We start from the raw sequence: 24,502 nt of genomic DNA on the forward strand, positions 1-24,502 counted from the left end.
GAACATTACTCAATTTAAAAAACATATTAATATCATTGACAAAGAAAAAAATGTAAACAAACTCAAAATTGTCTAAAAGAGTTCACCAGTGAAATCCGGTAGTTTTAAAAATAAAATTAAATATACACTCTGTTTTACACTGTCTCTATCATGTGATATTTACACTTTATGCATGAACTAATGTCATGATGAAATAGATTATTGCAAAGAACACATTTCCACTGTACATTTATTTATGCTTGCTTCTATGCTAATCATTCCCAAGCACATCAAACAATACTCAGCTTAAAAAATATCCAGCTAAAGTAACTGAGAGGTGCAAAAACATTATCTGCTTGGTGCATCAGACAAAAAGCTAAAAAGATTTAGTTTTCAAGCTGCTTTTGAAACACTATCAGTGCATTCTCCAGGGAACTGAAGAATACAGTGTGACAAGGAATTTCCTTGCCATCTACCAACCAAGGATACTCTGACATAAGGAAGCACTCCTGAGACACATCAAGGTCAAATGGCTTTAGGACTTATGACAAGAAAATGTATTTTTAAATGATCTGATTTTTGGATGAGCCAAAAAAGTCTTTAAGCACTTAAAAAAAGTTAATTTAATATCATAAAAACCTGAACAAACTATCAATTGGATAAGTTAGAGCCAAGTTTTCTAGGTCCAATTCAATTTGCATATAATTACATTTGCTATGACATAAACCATTGGCTATGATAGGTGTCCCAAATGAAATCATAAAGTTATTAGGTATAAGTAACTATGAAAAGAACTGAAAAGATTTGTAACTGATACTGAACTAGGCAGTGATAACTTTAGGATTCTTATGAAAAACATTATCAAAAAATAAAATAAGAAATGAGTAATTTTGGTGGTATTTAAGAAAAGAGAAACAAAGGAATATTTCAATATAGGTTTTCTACAAATTCAAATACAATTTTTGAACCATTTCAAGAGAGAATACCATTCTCTATGCCTCAGAAAAGATAAAAACTCTTCAAATCAACCAATTTCAAGATTAAGTCGGAGAAAGAAAAATTTACATAATAATTTCTAAAATTTCTTATTTCTCTTTGTGTCCCTGATGTCAAAGGAAAAAAAGTAAAAATTCTTAAATGAAATGCTTTATATGATAAATTAATATTAAAATAAATTTTGGCAATATTGAATTACCTTTCACTCAGAGCCTCACATGGCAAAAGAGCTGAACCATAACCAATTCTCCTTTGCCTGTAAATAATATTCTGATCACAAAACCTTCCTCCATTACATATATATATATTTTTCAGTTATTCAGCAATTCTCACAACAGCAGGGGTCGCAATGTACTAGTTAAATGCTTCAGGATACAAGAGAAGGAGATTAAATGTTCACACAGCACAGCTTTATTGGAATCTGAAAGATTCATGATTCATTGTACTCTAGTTAAAGTAATCTATTATTAAGTATAAAAAGATTTTTCAGTTATGGGGCCCCCAAATAATAATAAAAAACCTACTTAAAATCTGATAGCATTTCCAGTTGAAACAGCATCCCTTAAAAGTCACTTCTGACAAGTTCTACCACATATATAGCCCTACAACAGTGCTTTTGCATTTTTTGCATCTTTTTAAAAATAAGTCATTTCTATATATAAAATGGGTAATTCTTTAATTCAGTCACCTGTCAACATGAACATATATTAAACAATGCATTTATTTCTAATGAAATAAATGGCCACTCATGTTCTACTGCCTGCTCTTTAGTTCCTTCTCCATGACCACAGAGTGAAGAAAATGCAGCCCGAATTCTTTAACTATTTGATTTACAGGAGGTTTTTCCACTTAAAAAAAATTTTATTCTCATGTAATCACTCCAAGTATTTCTCAAAGAATAACCTGGAAAAATTTAGATTATCAACTGATCAACACATTAAAAGTCCAGCAGAGACAGTGATAGTTCTGAAGATTTAAAGGGAAAGAAGTCTAATCACTCCCTTAGTTCAATGTTTTTCAACTGAACATAAAAATCAATCAGAGAACATAAAATCAATGAGTAAGTCATTAGTAGAATTAAAAAATAGAAAAAATATATAGAGCATTACACATAGAAATGGCAAATACATCTTTGTGACACTTAAAAATTACATATATTAAACTAAATATATAATATAGATAATTAAAATATCATGTATATTAATATACACATATGGATATATGCACATACATATACACATCACATCCCATAAACGTGTGAGTATTTAGTTGTAATGTAAAATGTATCTTACTATAGACTGGAGTAAAACATGTTTGAAAGTCTCTGCTCTAGATGAATGATTTCCTATTCCTTTAAAATCTGCTCTTTATAATACTTCCTTACTACAACGTCTATATAATCATAATGGTAAAAGATCAGATATATTAAACATATCATTACTCAACTGAGAAGCTTAGTTTATTGTGTTAGGAGTTAATGATTTAATTTTCCACACAAGTAACATTTACATTGACAAATGTAAAAATGACCATTCTAATAATTACTTATCAGAAAATCATTTATACACTGAATAACATTTCTTTGAAAATAGCAGAGAGCACAATCAAGCAAAATGGGTTTCTTCACAGTCAAAAGAAACGTTGCTAAGTCCATGCAATAAACATTACTAGGAAGAGAACATTATTAGGAAGAGAACCCTTCGGGCATTCATTTGGAATTCATTTTTAACAAAGTATACACTTCAAATAAGTTCAGCTGTCGGTTTCCAAGACCACAGGAGATTAGAACTATATTATTAGAGGAGAGGAAAATTGCTGCTATGGAATTGCTGCTAGTGCAGAAGAAATGAGAAGTGACAGCCAAGGACAAGAGGGGAAACAGGAAAACTGCATATAAAAATTAAAATACATGGCATTCAGGGGCCATTCAACAAGGGGAAATACTTGAGCACAGTAACATCTGTAGCCTTGTATAATAAATTATCTCCAGAATTGCAAACCTGAATCAATGATAACAAAAGCAACAGCTAATACAGAGCACTTGAACCCAGGCCCTCTGGCTCCAAAGCCTCTAGTTTTAACTAGTATACTATACTCCTCTCAATAAAAATTTAAATTATGTTCATGTCATTAAGGAAAACTTAAGAATATATTTAACAAAGTAAGGATGTAATCCATTTGAAAAGACCTGCATATAAAATGGTGTAAGCCTGGAAAACTTTAAAAAAGACCCATTTCTAGCTATTATTTGTATTCTGTGTATTTTTATAATAATTTAACATATGTATAATTCCCTAACATTTACTGCACTATCTCATTAACCTTTCCCTATTAATATGTACAATTCTTATCTATATACTGGAAATGAGAAAACTGACATATGGGTTAAGTAATTTGCAAAATATCACATAGCAAGTAAGTGATAACAACAATATTCAAAGTCATATAGTCTGGCTCCATAATTCTAGCTTTTAATCAGTATGGTCTGTGTTACTACAGTTGCTAGTTATAGTACATATGGCAGTATTTGCTAAAATGTCTCAGAGTGTATTTTTTTAAAATTTCTTTATTGATTAAGGTATTACATGTGTCCTTATGCCCCCATTACCCTGCCCCCCCAACCTCAGAGTGTATTTTTTAAGAGATTCTAGTTAATCCTGGAAACACAGCTAAAATTCCAAAAAATTAAAAAACACCTTTTAGGATCATTAGGCTGCTTGTTACCAATGTTCCAGTTCTAATCCTTGCAAATACTTACCCAGCCCCTTAAAGTACAGCATGGTCATGTGACTTAGTTTCATCAATAGAAATGTAAATAAAAATATTTATAACTCCAAGTGGAAGCCTTTAAGAGAAGTTTGCAATTCTCCCTTTTCTTGTTCTACCAGTCTGTGCCCTTGATTGATGCTAACATGGACCAGCACTTTCCACTCATCCATGCAATATGAGCAAGAAATAAACAATTGCCCCTTTTTAAGTTACTAAGATCTGAGGGTTGTTTATTAATAATCATAGCCTTGTCCTCCTAATATATTAGGTAGATTTTTCCTGGGAAGTGATGGATAAAAGGGGCCATTTTTGGGACATGATAAAGTTTACAACATGGTTTTATGTTCCAAAAGTTCATATTGAATCGGTTACTTGGGATTTGGAACATTTTTTTTAAGAGGCTCACCTTATAAATACCCTACAGAAGCTTATTAAAACCCATAATTTAAAGAAAAAAGAGTAGAAAATAACAGTGCCATTAAAATAATTAAATTAAAATAACTAAATAATAAATGTAAACTTGTAGACATTTTGAAGCACTTCACAGATGTTGAAGGCACTGTTCTTTCTCTAGTGTGTATTGATTTCTGTTCAATATGGTCATTTTCTGCCTTTCCTTGACCCTGGAAGATCAGTAGATACTCTCTCTGTTTCTGAATGACTGCCATTGCTTCCATGGCTTGTAAGTGGAATGAAAAGGAAGAACTAAAGAAAGTTATTAAGTGACAGGAGAAGAGTTGACTTTGGGTGATGGGCACATGGTGCAATATATAGATTTTGTACTACAGAAACCCACACCTGAAACCTACATGTTCATTTTGACCAACGTCATTCCAATAAATGGAATAAAAAAAGAAAGTTATTAAGCAAAGGATATATGAACATTTGGAAAAAAAAGAAAATGCTTAAGTTAAATTCAATGACTTGTGAGCAATAAAATAGAGGGATATTTGTTAATAAAATATGAAATGAGTATTCTGTAATTTCCCAAAAATTTCTTTAAAATCATGTTTCATAAAGGTTTGTGACTGAATATTGAACAAACCAAAGAGATAATGAATTCTTTCAGGACAAGGACTATAATTTAGTCATCTTCATACACTGAGAATCTGTCCTAACATTTGATATATAATTCTGCTAGATTATGATAAATGGAGGATCACATCATTAAATGCAAGACCCATCAATTTTACTTCAAAAAATATTTTTTATTGATTTAAGAGAGGAAGGGAGAAAGAGAAACTTCAATGATGAGAGAGAATCATTAATTGGCTGCCCCCTTCTGGGGATCGAGCCCACAACCTGGGTTGTGCTCTGACTGGGAATTGAATTGTGACCTCCTGGTTCATGGGCCAGTGCTCAACCACTGAGCCACATCAGCCGGGCCATCAATTTTACTTTTAAAGTTTTTTTGTTTCTTCACTAACGTTTGTATTGTTTTGGTTCCCCAAAAGCAAATCTCAAAAGTACTCAACATAATTTCTTCTAAAATGTGTAATAAAAGTCCTGTGCAATATTTGTGGATTGACCAATTAATCAAATGTTCTTGGACTGACTAGATTAAAAGTTTTCCTATTCTGAGAAAAGAGCAAGAAATAAGTCAAAACTTATTTTTAAGCCCTTGCTGGTGAGTTCAGTGGTTAGAGAGTTGGCCTGTACACTGGAAGGTCTCAGGTTTGATTCTCAGTCAAAAGTATGTACTTAAATTAAAGGTGCAATCCCCGGCCCTGGTCAGGGTGCGTATTGGAGGCAACCATTCAATGTGTGTGTGTCTCTCTCTTTCTCTCTCCTCTTACATCTCCCTTCTACTCTCTGAAGAATCAATGGAAAACATATTCTCACTCCTCAGGTGAGGATTATAAAAAAACCAAACCAAAAAAACAACAACCTCAAAACAACTTTTTTTTTTTTTTAAGCAGACTTGGAGAACTGGATTTTTAAACTATAGCTCTGCATAGTCTATTTAATCATAGCCCACTTAATATCACTATACATAGTAGTTTACAATAGTAGTTAATAAAGCCAACTTTGGCAGTAGATAGCTCTGAGTTGGAATTTGAACTTTGCTTTTTATCAGCTATGTAATCCTTAGTACAGATCTCAGACAGGGATTCCATGAGATAATGTAATTAAAGCACAGAGCTAAATGACTGGCACAGTAAATGTTCAATAAATGTTAATAATAGTATTACAAAGAAAATGATGTCAATGAAAGATTGGATTAAGAGATATTAGATAGCAAAGAATAAACGCATTTTTAAATCATTCCACTACTATCCCACTACTATTGGAAACTGTTACAAAATATTTGACTATGGAGAACGCTACAAAACAAGAATGAAATTGCAATACTGAAACAAAGGAACAGAGTCTTAAAAGACAAGGGAGAATTAGCTTTCTGGCTAGTAAAGGCAGTGGCATCCCTGGTAGAAGGAAAAAGCAGATGAACAGGCACATAGGCATAAAAAGTGCTTGTTTAGGGGACTCTGAGGGCTCAGCAAGGACACAGTATACAGCATGTGCTGGGGAGTAACAGTTGCCTGTAAAGACAGACACTGAACAGACCAAGATCAAGGGTGAATAATACTCTGCTAAGAAGCATTATGTAAAAACACAGAAGAGTTAGCACCTGAGTCCATCCTTGCTATGTAGATCTCTTCCTAACAGCTAAAAGAAAAAAATGTATCATCAACTGAATCCTCCAATACAGTCTTTTCTAACTCACTCTATATAAAAATGCCTTTTTACTTAATGACAAAAAGGCTCACCAAATTTGTGTAGTTGTCAGGAGTATTTTAAAAGTATGGCAGCATATAAGAAGTTAAATGATATCTGCTTTTTAAAAAAACGAAGAGAAAATAATTTTCCCTCTTGCTTCCCTATATAGTTGCACATTGATTTCACTTTCACATGGGTAAATGAAGCCAGAGTTAACAGTTTCTATTCCAGTGCATTCTACAGCACCAGGGGAATCCTGGCATATGTCATTTTTCATTCATTGTTCATTTTTAAGTTCCCAAAGATTATATATATGTATATGTATATGTATATGTATATGTATATGTATATATACACACACACACACACACACACATATATAATACATATAATTTTTGTTCAGCTGACTTTTTAACACACTGCTCAATTTTCCAATGATGTTGGAAATTCCAAGCAACACTATCATTAATTTTTAAAAAGCATACCTAAGAGTGCAGTGAGTTTGGGAAGCAGTCCAACTTGTACCATCTTATTCCTCAGTCCTGTGTCAAAGGACAGGTTTAATAAAAGCCGGAGGGTGATATTCAGCAGATCTTCATGCTCACAAGGTACCATTTTTACCAGTTTTTCAACAATATCCATTTCCACCTATGTAAAATAATAATACAAATGCAGTGAGGTTCTGTTGCACAATAAGACAAAAAAAAAAGATTATAATTTTTTCATTGTACCCTAATTATGTGTTAAGCTATATACTCATTTTAATCCATAAACTTCTCTAAAAGCAAACTTTAAATTTTTAAAAAAATCTTTATTGTTGAAAGTATTACAAATGTCCTCTTTCATTTCCCATTGACCCTTTCTGGCTCCCCACCCCAGGCCTTCACCACACTATTGCTTGTGCCCATGGGTTATTTGGTTTATCTCTTCCCACCCATCCACCACCGCCTTCCCTCTGTCCCATGCTTCTATGTCTCTGGATCTATTTTGTTCATCAGTTTATTTTGTTCTTTAGATTCCACATGAGTGAGATCATGTGATACTTGTCTTTCTCTAATTGGCTTATTTCACTTTGCATAATACTCTCCAGATCCCTCCATGCTGTCTCAAAGAGTGAGATCCTTCTTTTTTACTGCTGCATAGTATTCCATGGTGTAAATGCACTGAGCTTTATTCATCCACTCATCTACTGATGGGCACTTGGGCTGTTTCCAGATCTTAGCTATTGTAAATTGCACTGCTGTGAACATAGGGGTGCATATATTATTTCTGATTGGTATGAAAGCAAACTTTTGAGGTGAAAACATACATTGCCACATCATCCCTTCCTTCCTTTACATAATAGCATCAACTAGAGGACAAATTACACCGGGTTCTTGAAAATGCATGGGTTGCCACCTACTAAGTGCCAGCCCTGTGCTAGAGCAAACAAGATCTAGTCCTGGCCTTCAAGGATTGCAGTCTAGAAAGAGAGCAGAGAAATGGAACAAATAATTAAATACAATGTGATGAAATGGAATGCATAAATTGCCTGGAAGCAACATGGAAGGAAGCAGTAAGCTACCTAGAAGAACAGAAAAGACTTCAAATTAGAAACAAAGTTCTTTAAAATGTATAATAATTTGCCCTCTTGTTAAGAGAAGAGAAAGCCAGTGGTCAGGCACTAGGGCATAAAAGCTTGTTGAGAGATGGCTGTGCTTTCGTATGACTACAATACAAAGTATATGCTGGAGAGTGGCAGCTGCCCAGAAGGACAGACACTGGACAGATCACAGAAAGCTTTTAATGCTCTGCTAACAGGTTTAAATTGTCCTATAGGCAGTAAAGTGCCCAGAATGGTTTTTAGTTCAGAGGGTGATATGGTCAGACTAGTAATATATAAATAAACATATCAGTAAACACACACACACACACACACACACACACACACACACACACACACAGATACAAACAAATGCTTATGGTACACTGTATAGGTAGAGATTGAAGGTAAGTGCTGAAGAATATATTGCCTTGTGATTAGGGTTTGAATCAAAGAAAGAATATAAATATTGAAGAGGAAAGACTAATTTGAGAGGTATTTAAGAGATACAGTCAAATCACATGAATGAGCAATGAAGAGGAGGCACTAAAGATGACTTTCAGGTTTTTGGCTTGGTTCAATGTGTTCGGTGATTTGCTAGGAGGACTCACAAGACTCAGCATATAATCACATTTATGACTGTGGTTCATTACAATGAAAGGATGCAAAGTAAAATTAGAAAAGAAGAAAGGCCCAGTGAAGGCAAAGTCCAGAGAAAACCAGGTGTAAGCTTCCTAGAATCCTTTCCCCACAGACAAATACAGGATGTGCTCCATCCAGTGTTGGATTGAGACTGAGACTTGGTGCCCAAGATTTTTTACTGGGGGAAAGTCACATAGGTACCCTTTACCTAGCTCAGACTAAAACTGCAGACTCCCAAAAGGAAAGCAGTATTTAGCATAAACCACGTTGCTTGTGCAAACAATTTAGGCACAGTAAACCAGCCTTATGAGTTAGGAAACAGTGAAAACACTCCAGAATTCCAAGTTCCTAGATACCAGCTATGGCCAACCTTGTGAGAGGGCCTATATAAGAGCAGTCTCAGGCCCCTTTTCCATACTGTCAATAAGGTGGATGTAGGTGCCATTTAACTAAGCTTTTTAAGTTGAAAAACAGGCATATGACAAGAAGAGCAAAATTATTTTAATTTTTGTCATTAATTTTAGGTGACTATTCAGTGGATCTTGGGAAATCTTGTAAAATTCAGGAGAGAGCCTGGTTTACGAGTAACATTTGAAACTCTAGGACAAGGGTCAGAAAACTATGGATAATGTGTCTAATCTGGCCTGACATGTCATTTAATAAAACCCAAGAGCTAAAGCTAATTTTTGACCTTTACCTTTTTAAATGGTTGAAAAAATTAAGACACATGAAAATTATTTGAAATTCAAATATTGCAGTTTCCATAAATAGAGTTTTATGGGAAAACAGCCATGCTCATCCTATATAATAAAAGCCTAATAGGCTAAGTGTCCGGTTGTCCATTAAACCAATCAAAGTATAATATGCTAATAATATGCTAAGGCCACTCAACCGCTCGCTATGACATGCACTGACCACCAGGAGGCAGATGCTCCAACTGATAGTATAGCTTGCTGCTGGTCCGGCTGATCGGGACTGACGGGCTGGACACGCCCTGGAGCCCTCCCGTGGTCCCTCTCCAGCTGGCCAACCTCCCGCGTCCCTCCCAGGCCCTCATCATGCACCGGTGGGGTCCCTTGGCCGGGCCTGTGCCCTTTCGCAATCCAGGACCTCTTGGGGGATGTCGGAGGGCCGGTTTTGGCCTGCTCATGCAGGCCAGGCTGAGGAACCCCACTGGTGCACGAATTTGTACACCGGACCTTCAGTTTGTTTATAGACTGCCCATGGCTGCTATCATGCTCCACCTGTAGGGCTGAGTAGTTGTGACAGAGGCCGTATAAACTGCAAGGCCTAAAATATTGACTACTCAGTCATTTACAGAAAAGGTTTGTTAACCTCCCAAACCTAGAAGATTATAACATTGCATCAAGAAAGCTTGTTTGAGAGTATGAAATCACAGAGGACAGATCTTATTTGGTAATATAAGCCCTGTATTCACATTTCTTAAGGTAGCAATCAGAAAATTTTGGTTATAAAAATATCACATATCTTTATTACAATGCAATGGCTAAAAAGGAGAGCAATCTATACTAATAAAAGGATAATATGCTAATTAGACTAGACGTCTTCTGGACATCCTTCCTGACAAAGCCGGACCTGGGTGAAGCCACCTGTGGTCCTGGGCACCTGTGGCTGTGGCCAGCCTGGGAGAAGCCGCCTGCAGTGCCGGGTACCTGTGGACAGCCTGACCTGAGCCACCGGGGGTCCCGGTTGCCTGCGGCTGGCAAGAGGGAGTGAAGCCTGGGTCCCAGGTGCAGGGGCCAAGGCAGAGGTGGTTAGGGGCGATCAGGCTGGCAGGGGAGCAGTTAGGAATGATCAGGCTGGCAGGGGAGCAGTTAGGGGTTATTAGGCCGGCAGGCAGAGTGGTTAGGGGCAATCAGGCAGGCAGGGAGAGTGGTTAGGGGTGATCAGGCAGGCAGGCAGGTGAGCGGTTAGGAGCCAGTGGTCCTGGATTGTGAGAGGGATGTCCAACTGCCGGTTCAGGCATGATCCCTGTGGGATCCGGGCCTAAACCGGCAGTCGGACATCCCTCAAGGGGTCCCAGATTGGAGAGGGTGAAGGCCAGGCTGAGGGACACCCCTCCCCACCCCCACATGCATAAATTTCATGCACCAGGCCTCTAGTTCTATATAACTACATAATTTTTTATCATTACTATAATGTTTATGAAAAATCCTGCTCCACTTTTTCTTTTATTAGCAGTATAAAGCAAGCATTTATTTATACCATCTTTTCCATATCTTTATTGCAATTGTTCACTGACCTTGTAAATGCTACATTAATAATTGAGCCCTAGATATACTTTTTCCCTTTCATTCCATCCCAGGGAGTACCCTAAAAATTTTAAATGCTAAATTGACCAAGCAACAATTTTGCCTTCAGAACTCTATCTACTCTCCACAGTCTCACTGCTGTTATGTCTGAGAGCTCTTCATTATAAAGTACAAATCCATCTCCAAAGACTCACTGATTAGGGTCTCTATTTCTCCTAGTTTAGTCTGTTAAAGAGGGTGGGTCAATCATTCATTTGCTAACTGCCAAAAACCATTTCCACAGAGGCCAGTGACAAATACTTATCACATTTATACAAAACTGTGGCTCTGTCACTAGCTTCAATTGATTACAGTGAATAAATTCTTTTCCAGATTTCTTTCTTTATTCATTCAACAAATATTTCTTAAATAAGCCCCGGATATATATGTATGCATACATATATGAACAGGAAAGAAATGGTTCCTGACTTCATGGATTTTATACACCAGAGGGTGTGAATTACAGCAAAAAAAATAATAACAATTATACAATTAATTGTAATTGTATAACTATTATACACGAGAGAGAAAAAAAGAGTACCGTGAGACTGAACCTGAGATCATCTCAGTGTGAGTTGTTGTCAAGGAAGGCTTCTCAGAGGAAAAATAATCTTCAAGACGAACAGATATTACCTGAGATATATATCAACCTAGAATTTTGTATTCATACATTTGAGAACATAGATGAAATGGATAAATTCCTTGAAAAACACAAACTACAACATTACCACTCAGAAAGAAATAGAAACGTAAATAGTCTTACAGATATTAAAGAAGTTTAAGGAAGAAAACTCCAGGCCCAGATGACGTTTTCACTGGTGAATTCTATTAAACATTCAAGTATAAATAATGCAATTCTACACAAACCCTTGCAGAAAAATTGGAGAGAAAATGCTTCCCAATTCATTCTATGAGGCCACATTTATCATAATAGCAAAACCAGCCCACGACATAAGAAAACTATAAACTAGAAATCCCTCATAAACATAGGTACAAAAATCTTCCACAATACATTACCTAACATAATGTAGCAATGTATAAAAAATACAATACATCATGATCAAGTGGTGTTTATCCTGTGAATGTGACCAGCTCAACATGTGAAAGTCAATCAATACAAATCCCTGTATCAACAGTCTCAAGAAGAAAAACTGTATTATCATTTCAACCAATGCAGAAAAGGCATCTGACAAAATCCAACATTCATTCATAATTAAAAGTCTCAATAAACTAGGAACAGAACTTAAACTGATAGAGTATCTACAAAAAACCTAGATAACATTATACTTAATAGTAAAAAACATTGCTTTCCTCCTAAGATTAGTAACAAGGCAGGAAAGCCCACTCACAGAATTCCTTTTTAACATCATATTAAAGAGCCTTTCTCTAGTAGCATAGGAAAACAAAAAGGCATGCAAATTAGAATGGAACAAGTAAAACTTTCTATTTACAAATAACACAATTTCCTACTTAGAAAAGCCCCAAGAACATACAAAGAGTAACTACAACTAAAAAGTGAATTTAGCAAGGTTACAGGGCACAAATATATGAAAATCAACTATATTTCTTTATACTATCAATCACAACAGATGATAACTAGACTTACTGCAGTGATCATTCTGTAACGTATGTAAATATCAAATTTCTATGATGTACAAAGAAACTAATAGGACATTATATATTAATTATATTTCAATAACAGATCAACAATGGAAAACTAATTTCTTTTATAAAAACTACAATTTTTAAACTACATTTTTTTTTTTGCTAAAAACTGAAATAATGGAAGAAATCAAGAAAGACCTAAACAAATGGAGAGCTATACCATGTTCATGGATTGGAAAATCCAATGTGACTAATATATTGAATATATATTATTACTGACAATAGATTCAATACAATCCCAATCAAGATTCTAAGATTTTTTTTTAAAAGAAATAGATTGGGTATGATTCTAAATGGGTATGGTAAAGTAAAAAATATGAAAAAGCCAGAATAATTGAAAAAAAGAATAACAACATTTGAGGCCATGTACCACCTAATTTCAAAACTTACTATAAAGCTACAATAATTGAGACAAAGATGTATTGGTCAAAACTCAGACACATGGTAAATGTAATAGAAAAGAGAGTCCAAAAATAGAAACACATATATAACTGATTGATTTTCAACAAAGGTACAAAGGCAATTTTAATATGGTGTAAAGGCAATTCAATGGAGAAAGAATAGTCTTTTCAACAAATGGTGCTGGAACAATTGGCTATCCATTTCAAAACATGAATCTTGATACATACCTTGAACCATATACAAAATTAACTAAGAATGGGTGGATCACAGACTAATAAACAAAAGAGCAACAACACAAAGCCTATAAAACTTCTTGAAGAGAAAGTAGGAAGATATCTTTGTGACCTAAGTTAGGCAAAGATTTCTTAAGTAAAACACCAAAATATAAACCATTAAAAAATTCTTTGATATACTGGACTTCCTAACAATTAAAACCTTCTGCTCTTGCCCAGCCTGCGTGGCTCAAGTGGTTGAGTGTCGACCTATGAACCAGGAGGTCACAGTTCAATTCCCAGTTGGGGCACATGCCTGGGTTTCCGGCTTAATCCCCAGTGTGGGGCATGCAGGAGGCAGCAGATCAATGATTCTCTCTCATCACTGATGTTTTTATCTCTCTCTCTCTCTCCCTCTTCCTCTCTGAAATCAATAAAAACAAAACAAAAACAAAACCACCTTCTGCTCTTCATAGAAGAATGAAAAAACAAGTCACAGAAACTAGGAAAAAATATCTGCAAAACATAACTATTGATAAAAGATATATTCAAAATATAACAAAAAAACTCAAAATTTAATAAGAAAAAAGCAACTCAAGGAATATATATCCTTTCTGTTGTTACTCTTAAAATCATATTCTAATATGACTTATTACCTTTTTGTTATACTGTATTAAAATATAAAATCTCAATTTAAATTATTAATTAAAATATTTTTTCAGTAAACTAAATTTCCTTTAAAATATACAACTAAAAAGCAAGGTCAGTATTAGTTCACATCAACACTAAAACAAATACATTATTTAAATAAATAATACAACCTCACAAATAGATCAGCCATCCCTTCCAACACCCCTTTTAAACAAAATCGCCACAGGCTTCATCTGTTACTAATTATATTAAGTAATATTTTTCTTTTGAAAAAAAGCAACAGTACACACTGGTGTTATAGAAAACTTAATAACGTAACCTGGAGAGTTTTTAAAAAAATTAATTTGTATTTCCATTGCAGCAAATGGAATGTAAAATTGCCAGGTAGTCTAACCAGATAGTTAAACGCTAGGCACAGCCTTCTAATCATGTCTTTCAGGTTTATAAAAGCCCAATCCCCAAAGCTAAATTTAGTAACTGTCTCAACATGAAATGCCCTCTTAATTATATATCTACAAAATGGAATGTATGATAATTGTTTTATTAAATTTATATGTAAAATGTCAGCTTATCAACAATCAGAAAATTTCTTTCAGCCTTTAAGTAATTCTTTTTAGTGTTTCTGGCAGCTATTTAAAAATTGCTTATACTTAAGCTTGCCAAAAATTAAAAAAAAACACACATAAAGACAAAAAATTTTTGTCTTAAAGGCAGAGAGAAAGAGTAGGAAACATGACCTGGAGATCTTTTAGCAAATTACTTAACCTCTCCAATCCTCTGCTACTTCCATCTGCAAAATTAGGAAGTAATTCACTAAATCTAAACAAGGAGGTAAGGTCCAGTCAAGCTCTAAAAATCCCGATGCGAGACAATGCCCTTAAATAAAATGCCCTTCTTCCACAATAAAAGATGACATGCACACCAGCGACAGTAAAAATCTGGTTAATCATCCTTATGCATGATTACCTTTCCTGAACCTTGTTTTTCCTCCTTAATAAAAAATGAGGTTTGATGAGACAATTTATATTCTGAATCTATGATCTTACCAGAAAATAATTTTAATAATATTCTTGAGGTAATTTTTGATTGAATAAACATATCAGTAGTGTATTAAATATTAATCTAATCAATAAAAAGTAGATGCATACTGTGTCATTTGATAAACATAAGCTACTTCCTAGTTCATTTGTTTTAAAAGAAGAAAAAAAGAGTAGGAAGAAATATTATATATTTAGACTATCTGAAGAAGAATCCATTTATACCAATAATACATAGTAACATAATGACTTATATTAGCATATAGCTCTAAAATGGTTCTCAGTGGAGTTCAGAATAATGAGCCAATAATTCCATTTTTAGGACTATATCATCCTATATAATAAAAGCCTAATATGCTAAGTGTCCGGTCCTCCATTAACCAATTAAAGTGTAATATGCTAATGATAAGCTAAGGCCGCTCAACCACTCGCTAGATGTGCAATGACCACCAGAGGGCAGATGCTCTGACTGGTAGGTTAGCTTGCTGTTGGGGTCCGGCTGATCAGGACTGAGCGAGATAGGCTGGACATGCCCTGGAGCCCTCCCGCAGTCCCTCCCCAACTGGCCAACCTCCTGTGTCCCTCTCCAGCCCTGCTCATGCACCGGTGGGGTCCCTCAGCCTGGCCTGCACCTTCTTGCAATCCAGGATTCCTCAGGGGATGTTGGAGAGCCAATTTCGACCTGATCCTGCAGGCCAGGCCAAGGGACCCCATTGGTGCATGAATTCGTGCACAGGGCCTCTAGTAAGAAAATAATCAGAAATATGGACAAAGACACATGTACAAATGTGTCCACTGAAGTGTTATTTATAATAGCTAAAATTATAAACTTAAATATTGGAAATCAAGGTAAGGTTAATGTCTGGTCTATTTTAAATATAACATTGTTCTAACAAAGACTTTTAAATAACATAGCAAAAGCAGGTAATTTTTATTCTATCTTTATATATTTCTGTATAATGCATATTTTCAGAAGGGGAAATAATATACAATTAACTTGTATGCCTCAAAGACCACTGCAATAATTCAAACAAGAAATGAAGAAGGTATAAAAAAGAGGGCATGAACTGGTACAAATAGCACTTGGAATAGAAGAAAGAAGGAATATTAAGGAGCAGAATCAATAGCTTATGCCTACCAACTGGAACAGTAAGTGAGAAAGAAGAGACTGGGCTAAACTGAAATTTCACAAACAATATTTGAAATGCAGGAGAAAAAATACTTTAGGGGAAAATTATATAAGGGCAGATAACTCTGAAGCACAACTTAAGTTTAAATTACTTTCTATATATACTGTTTAATATGAAAAAATTCATTCTATACATTAGAAAAAGATTTTTATATTTTTCTATAAGCTTCAATTATCTGGAGTATTAAGTAATCTGAAATGTATTTCCCAATAAAGCTATTTAAGGGAGTTATTGTTATTATTAAATTTTCATTCAGCATTATCTTAGTAGGGGGATAATGTGTTTACTTTTTATCAAAATATTCTAACTTGAAAATGGCAAATATGGACAGTTTCAATGTAAGTTACCATATCATTTTTATTCTCCATAAAAATGCTGAGTTTCTTCAAGAATGACACAACTAGAATAAGCAGCTCAAAATTGTCCCGATCAAGAGCCTTCACCAGCATGTGAACTATGTTCTTATTCCTCATCTTCAGTTCTGTGCGTGTATCCTCAGCAAGATTCAGAAGCAAATAAAGAGCAACTAGAAAAGTAAAACAGATGAGATTGGCGTATTAAATCAATAATTTAATAAATCATTCCTGCTCACTGAAGGAACAGATGTAGTTCTTAGAATATATAATTTTGAAAATTTTAACTAGTTATTAATTTATTCATTAGAAAAATTTGTTATTATTAAATGCTATGTTATATAAAATAAAACATATATATAAAATGACATTCTTATGATCTATGAAGGACACAAGAACCATAATAAGACAATGATTCATACCCTCTTGGAGCTTAGCACTTAACAGTAATCAAATGGAAATTAAAGGAATATGTTAGCAAATAATAAAATAGGCAGGTGGGGAACAATAATTTTATAGATGTAGAAAACAAGGTAAAATTTCAACAACTAGAGGCTGCTATGTTAAAAAGAGCTATAATCCAAAATGTATTGTTCAACTAAGCTGAATCTAAGGATTCTAAAACCTTTTTCATTTTAAAACTGATTTTCTGACAGCCACTACAGGAAATAACCTGTATGAAATTCAGTAATATAACTGTTATACCAGACAAAGTTGAGGTCACTGTCTACTAGTTCTAAGTAAAATTTCTTTTAAATATGTTGTAAAAGTGACTAGGTTGTCATAACTCATATAATTGTTCCTTTTGACAGAATTATGTAACAGATAATGTTTGACATTTTGCCTTGATGGGCAGAAAGCTTCAGAGTTAAGACTTGAACACTTTCTGCCAGAATTATGTAGGCCATTATGGTCAATATGATCTTTTTGCTCTCCTATGGCCTCGATTTTATTCATTTTTTAGTATTTAATTTCATGTATTCTTATAAACCATCTCTAAACCTTTATGAATAGAAAAAATGTATGCATAAGTATGAAATATATACATAAATATTAAATTTATTTAACAAATATTTGAGTTGGAAAGGTAATTCACAATAATTAAGTACTTGCTGTATTCCAGGCACTACACTAGCTGATAGTAACCCATTTTTTTTCTTAAAGTGGCATCCAGATTGTATTTAATCCACTCACATGCAATATAATAACTGATATATTTGGGTTTATATCTAACATATCATTTGTTTTATTTTTTAATTAAATTGATTAGGGTGACATTGGTTAATAAAATTATATAGGTTTCAAGTATACAGTTCTATAATACATCATCTGTATGTTGCATTGAGTGTTTACCACCAAAGTCAAATCTCCTTCCGTCACCATATATTTGACTCTCCTTTACTCTTTTTTTTTTTTTTAAAATATTTTTATTGATTTCAGAGGAGAAAGGAGAGGGAGAGAGAGATAGAAACATCAATGATGAGAGAGAATCATTGATCGGTTGCCTCCTGCACGCCCCCCATTGGGGATCGAGCCCGCAACCCGGGCATGTGCCCTTGACTGGAATAGAACCAGGACCTTTCAGACTGCAGGCCGACGCTCTATCCACTGAGCCAAACTGGCTAGGGCCCCCTTTAATCTTTACTATCTCTCCCTCACTCCCCTTTCCCCTCTGGTAACCATCATATATATATGGAGTATTATTTATCTATAAAGAAAGAATATCTGCCATTTGTGACAATATAGATGGACCTTGAGGGCATTATGCTAAATGAAATAAGTCAGACAGAGAAAGACAAATACTGTAAGTTCTCACTTATATGTAGAATCTACAATAGTTGAATTCATAGAAATAGAGAGTAGACTGATTGGTTACCAGAAGCTGAGTTGTGGGGGGAAATGATGCAAATTTTCAGTTATAAGATGAAAATGGTGCAAATGGTGCAAATTTTCAGTTATAAGATGAATAAATTCTTGGAATCTAATGTACATCATGATGACCAGAGTTAACAATATTGTATTGTATAGTTGAAGGTTGCTATGAGAGAACTTAAATGTTATCACCATAATAACAACAAAATAGTAATTACTTGCGGTAAAGGATGTGTTAACTTATTGTGATAAACATTTTGCAATATATACATGAATCAAATTATCCTATTGATACCTTAAACTTACACTATTATATGTCAATTATATCTCAGTAGTTAGCTACAAAGCAGAAATTGATTGTACACTTGAAAGCCCCAGATCATTCTCACTTTGCATCTTATGAATGGGAAACCATACCAGTGAACATGTAAATCTCTCAATAACCCCAAAGAAGACTCTATTTTATTAAAGAGAAATATTATGAAAATTTTTACATCAATCTTCTATGAAAGCAACAAAATAATTCACTAAGTTTATTAGGGATTGAAAGACAAGATTCTTATTAATGAAAAGGTTACAAAATGGATTAAACATCATCTCTGTGCAAATAAATAACAAGTATCTACACATTTAAAAACTGAGTGGGTTTTTTGTTGGAAAATAATAGAGTAAAATTTAAAACATTATTACCCATGCTAAAGACACAAGTTTTGTAGCATATTAAAATGTATAAAACTCTCAATTATTCTATTACCTTTACCAATCTGACAAAAAAAAAAAATGGAACAAACTAAACATAGAGTAAGCATTTTGCTATATTTCTCAGTGTTTAAGAATTCGTACCTCGTAAGAGTTGTTCCTGTTTTACCACAAGCCCCTGGTATTTTTTAAAGGTTTTTTCATACTCTTTTCTCAAAGTTTGGTTTTCAGGGTCTTCATCAAGTAAACAAGTTAAGGATCTTCCATACTCATTGAAGCAAAGAAGAAACCCTACTGAAAAACACTATGAAGAATAGTGCTATTAAACTGCATGTGCAACATTATCCAGTTATTTTCTCTAATAATTTAACTAAAATAGTATTCTCTGCATAATAACTGTGTCATAACAGGACTTCTTAACCAAGGGTTCAAGGATGTGCTTGGAGTCCTTGGGTGAACACATTTTTGGGCTTCACCGAATACTTGAATCCCCAGAAATCATAAGCAAATATTTTATGTATGTACACAAGTCTCTTTCAACAGATTAGCAAGTAGGTCCATGTACCAAAATTATTACTGACTTAAAAAGGATCCTATCTAATAAAAGAGTAATATGCAAATTGACCATACCTCTGCTACACCCACAAGCCATGCCCACCAACCAATCAGGAGCGAGTATATAAATTAACCCAACCAAGATGGCTGCAGCCATGGAGAGAGCAGGAGGCTTGAGTTGCCCCCAGCAATGGAGGAAGCCAAGCTTTCTGCCTGCCCTGGCGGGCCCAGACCTCCGCTCAAGGCTACAAAGTTTCAATTATAGAAGATAAATAAATCCCAGATACCAGGGCCTCCGCTTGGGTTGCCGGAGGGCGTGGCCAGCCTGCAAACGACCACAGGCTCCTCGCCCAGGCCGCCCCATGCCCCAAGGGAGCCCCCACCCTGATCCGGGACACCCTTCAGGGCAAACCAGTCCGCCCCCAACCGTGCACCAGGCCTCTATCCTATCTAATCCTATATAATAAAAGGATAATATGCAAATTGACCATCACTTCAACACACAAGATGGCTGCCCCCATGTGGTCAAAGATGACTGCCCCCATGTGGACACAAGATGGCTGCCACAAGATGGCCAGCAGGGGAGGGCAGTTGGGAGGCACCCGGCCTGCAAGGGAGGGCAGATAATCAAGCCTGCAGGGGAGGGCAGTTAGGGGTGACCAGGCTGGCAGGGGAGTGGTTAGGAGGTGATCAGGCTGGCAGGCAGAAGCAGTTAGGGGCAATCAGAAAGGCAGGCAGGTGAGCAGTTGGGAGCCAGCAGTCCTAGATTGTGAGAGGGATGTCCAACTGCCCTTTTAGGCCCCCTACTTGGATCGGGCCTAAACAGGCAGTCGGACATCCCTCAAGGGGTCGCAGATTGGAGAGGGTGCAGGCTGGGCTGAGAGACATCTATTCTGAAGAGGGTGCTAAATAGTTTAAACTAATCCACATCCTTTGACTATTCTGGGCATCATCTGTTTGAAGTGGAATCTAGTAGTCTTATTAACTAAATCATTTTTAAGACAGTAATAGGTTCATCACCAAATCCATACCCATTCCAATCAAAATCACAGAGAAAGAACTTCATAGGAAACAGTGGTGAGCCAGACTTCTAACCAAAGGATCTTAGGAGGCACAGATGTAGCTACTTAGAGATTCACCAATTCAGTATTCAGAACCACTAATTTATCTCCCTCTACCTCATTAAGTAATCAAAGTTAGATGAGATAAAAAAAAGTATATGTCAAACTATATTCATTCTGACAGTTTCAATATTCATCTTAACCTTAAAACAAAACACTCTTGCATTTTTCTTGTACTGTGAATGGGGGAAAAAAATCCCATTCATCCAAAGCTCATAGCAATAGGCAACAACAGTGGGGTGAAATGCCACTCTAAAAGGATATCAGCTTTCTTCTTCTTAGAAAGTTCTTCTTGCCAAAGCTCATGTCTTTTTAATTCATGATCGATGATATTCATACACAAAGCTCCAATTTTATAGTGAGTGATAAGTCCATGAAACTGAGAAAAGCTTTAAAGAAGAGATTTTAGTATGTGTTTAAAGGAATACATTTTGTGGTTTCAGGAAATTGTTTAGGGTAAACACTGGTACAAACAACATAGAAAATAAATTTGATATACACATATCAATAAATAAATACAGAGCATACTAGAAAGACTTGAAATTCTGAGATTCCTTTAACTATATTTTAACATATTACTATTACCTGAATTAAAATTATTTTCAAGCTAGAAATTAAACAAAACACATTTATAATTAAAAACCATTTAAACTATTCAGATACCCTCAAAATAAATCTCCAGACTACCATCTACCAAAACTAATACTATAACAATACTGTTATTGAATAAAACTAATACCAAAGAATAAACTAGTAAAGTATTATCAATCATGTCCTGGCCAGTAGCTCAGCTGGTTAGAGCATCAACCTGATATGTCAAGATTACGGTTTTGATCCTTGGTTAGTGCCCATACAAAAATCAACCAATAAATGCATAAATAAGTGGAACAACAAATCTCTCTCTCTCTCCCTCTCTCCTCTCTCTCTCTCTCTCTCTCTCTCTCTCTCTCTCTCTCTCTCTCTCTCTCTCCTCTTCCTACTAAAATCAATCAATAAAAAATTTTAAAAAATTATTAGCAATCATGTTTTGCATGTTTCCTAGACAATTCATTGATCCAAGTACTTATTCAGTAAATATTTATTTGCTAATTCTAGACACATTTTTAGACTAGAGAAAGGCAATTCTTTAGAAATTAGCTAGAGACTTTTTACAATGTCTCAAAAAACATCTTTCTAAAGAATATATGTGTAAAATAATACATGTGAATGCATAACAGGTGTGTATGTAAAACAATAACATTCACTGCACTTAGTCTGGATCAGGCTTTATTCTCAAAGCTACCTAAAAGGTGCTACTATTATTATCCACAGCTTACAGATGAGGAAACCATGGCACAGAGAAGTTAAGTAATATAGCCAAGATCACACAGCTAATAAATAGCAGGACTTAAATTCAAATCCAGACAGTCTACGTCCAGAGTCCATACTCTTAAACTGTGGGTGCATGGGTGAGTACAGACTAAATTAAACAGAACAACAGAGAGGACAGAGGATAGAAAACAGAATAAGAGTTCAGAACAGAGCACGGGCAGACACACAGTGACTAAGTGAACCAATGATTTACAATCTAAACCAATGTCATACACAAGGAGAAATACAGATAGACTATTACTTTTATTACCTAATTTTAATACTTACCTGGAAAAACAGAAAAAGATGTAAATTATGTTTGTGGCTAACTCAACACTTTGCTTCCAGTCTTCTCTCAGGACTCTTGCTAATGCACCAAGGGCAGTTTCTAGATAAAAATGGGACATGCAAATATAATCATTCGTCTTGCCTCTAGTATAAAGGGTGATTGGTTTTAAATGTCTACTTATAAATAAATAACAAAGCTAAGATAGAACTGGGACAACAAAGTAGGATGCTTCTTTCCAACGCAGAAAGCTATTTTTAAAGCTGAAATCCAACTTTTACTTAAAAACTCATAACATGCAACTTTAAGTCTATTCCTGTATACAGAAAAATAAAATATGATTTAGATAAAGTAATATAAATATACCTTGGGTGACAATAAAATAATAAGACCACTTATGTCTTTAGTTGAATTTCCACTTGCTACAGTAGTATCCTTTTTTTCTTTTTTTAACATGTGATTTAAGGTGTTTGTGAATAAGTAAAAAAAACTAGAACAACTCTAAAAAAATAATGAGCAGTTTAGCAGACTAACACTAGCTGCATTAAAGCAAAGTAATAACCAAATAAAAGTTATACACAAAATATTAAGTCTAATATTTTAATATCATGTTAAATTGGTGCCAACAGACATAAATAAAATAAAAATTTTTCACAAAATTAGCTTCAGGGTAGTTTAATAAATGTCCATGCTAGATTTTTATCATGAGAAAGATGAAATTAATGAATTGATTAATGAGAATTATCACATATTAAGTAATCATAAAGTAATGAGACTGTTTTCAAATTAGTGTTGCTATATGGCCTACCAATTCTTAATATAATAAAAATTAAATAGAATATCTGTATATTATATATAACTTATCATTTAACTTTCTTTGGCACCCAGGATCTATTATACTTCGTGGACTGCATTATCAGTATTTATCATTGTAATGGAAGTGTTCAATTTATTTGAGCTTTCAGGCTATACAGATTATGAAACAATAAGAATTCACTATGATATTAATCCACTCTAAAAGAATTTAACAAACTGAAAAATCCTATAATGGTGTTTCATGTTTTTCATATTCACAATGCAGAGCACATAAAAGTATAATATATACTAATCTCCAAAATCATTCTAGAATTAAGTAATTAGACAGGCAATGTATATTAAGAGCAAAAGCTCCAAAAAGTCCTACTTAACAAAGAATCTGGACATTTCATCGCTATAATCCAGAGGCAATAGAATATTATAGAATATATTTTGGAAGTGACATACTATAATACCATGATTTAGGCAAAGGTTTGGTGACCCACTTTTCAAATTTTATTTCATTTTTCTCTTTTAGTATAGAACAGAGAAATATCTCAATGAAATTATAGCTACAAGAATTATACATGAGTTATCAAGAAATAGCCCAAAGAAAATTACAGAGTTTACAGAAGGCAAAATTAAAATTCCATTATAATTTTTTAGAGAATATACTAAAGTGACCTCAAAATAATAAGTAGGAAAATGTACAAAATATACAAGAAAATCACAACTATGGCATCTGTGAAAAACAGCAGCCTAACAGCAACTGGAGGAGGCAGAACAGTTTGGTGCTTGCTTCCCAAATCCCTCCTCAAAGAACCGTCACTCTCTAATCCGTCTGGATGCTTGCTGAAAAGCTCCATTCCCAGGGTTTTCTTTACTTGTCCTGACTCAGAGCTTGTTCCATGCAGCCTTACACCCAGGGCATTTGTTGAAAACTACTTGTTAAGACATGGCAGTAATGTGCAGCAGCCTTGCCAGTTGGCGTTAACAAGAGGCTGACCTAAATGTTTAAGAGGAATAACTGGAAAAAGATATTCACAGGGTCTTTGAAAAGCTTCAACACATTCCCAGGATTCTATGTGCAGGGATATGCACATGCCAGAGAAAGACCAGAGAAGAACCTAATCTCTCATCTCTGGAAAACCTTAAGGCAATGTGTAAGCAGGAAATGAAGATAAGGTTCTAAACTACCTGCTATAGCACTGAGGACAAGCCTCCCTCCTACACACACACACACACACACACACACACACACACACACACACACACACACACAGCTCCCCCAGCAAAGGTTGGGACATGTAGTGCTA

The 24,502-nt window shown here is 34.8% G+C and overlaps 1 protein-coding gene across 1 annotated transcript in view; it reads right to left on the reverse strand.

The window, feature by feature from the left end:
• KIFAP3 (kinesin associated protein 3) overlaps positions 1-24,502 on the reverse strand; it is a 118,737-nt gene that overhangs the window by 77,629 nt on the left and 16,606 nt on the right. The window contains exons 6-10 of the mRNA XM_079760743.1: positions 22,394-22,493; positions 21,020-21,144; positions 19,224-19,322; positions 16,503-16,681; positions 6,948-7,110 (exon numbers count right to left, since the gene is read on the reverse strand). Coding sequence (XP_079616869.1) covers positions 6,948-7,110; positions 16,503-16,681; positions 19,224-19,322; positions 21,020-21,144; positions 22,394-22,493 — 666 coding nt within the window. The remainder of the gene's footprint in view (positions 1-6,947; positions 7,111-16,502; positions 16,682-19,223; positions 19,323-21,019; positions 21,145-22,393; positions 22,494-24,502) is intronic.

The sequence above is a fragment of the Cnephaeus nilssonii genome, assembly GCF_951640355.1.
Source record: "Cnephaeus nilssonii genome assembly, chromosome: 21".
Classification (NCBI taxonomy): Eukaryota; Metazoa; Chordata; class Mammalia; order Chiroptera; family Vespertilionidae; genus Cnephaeus; species Cnephaeus nilssonii.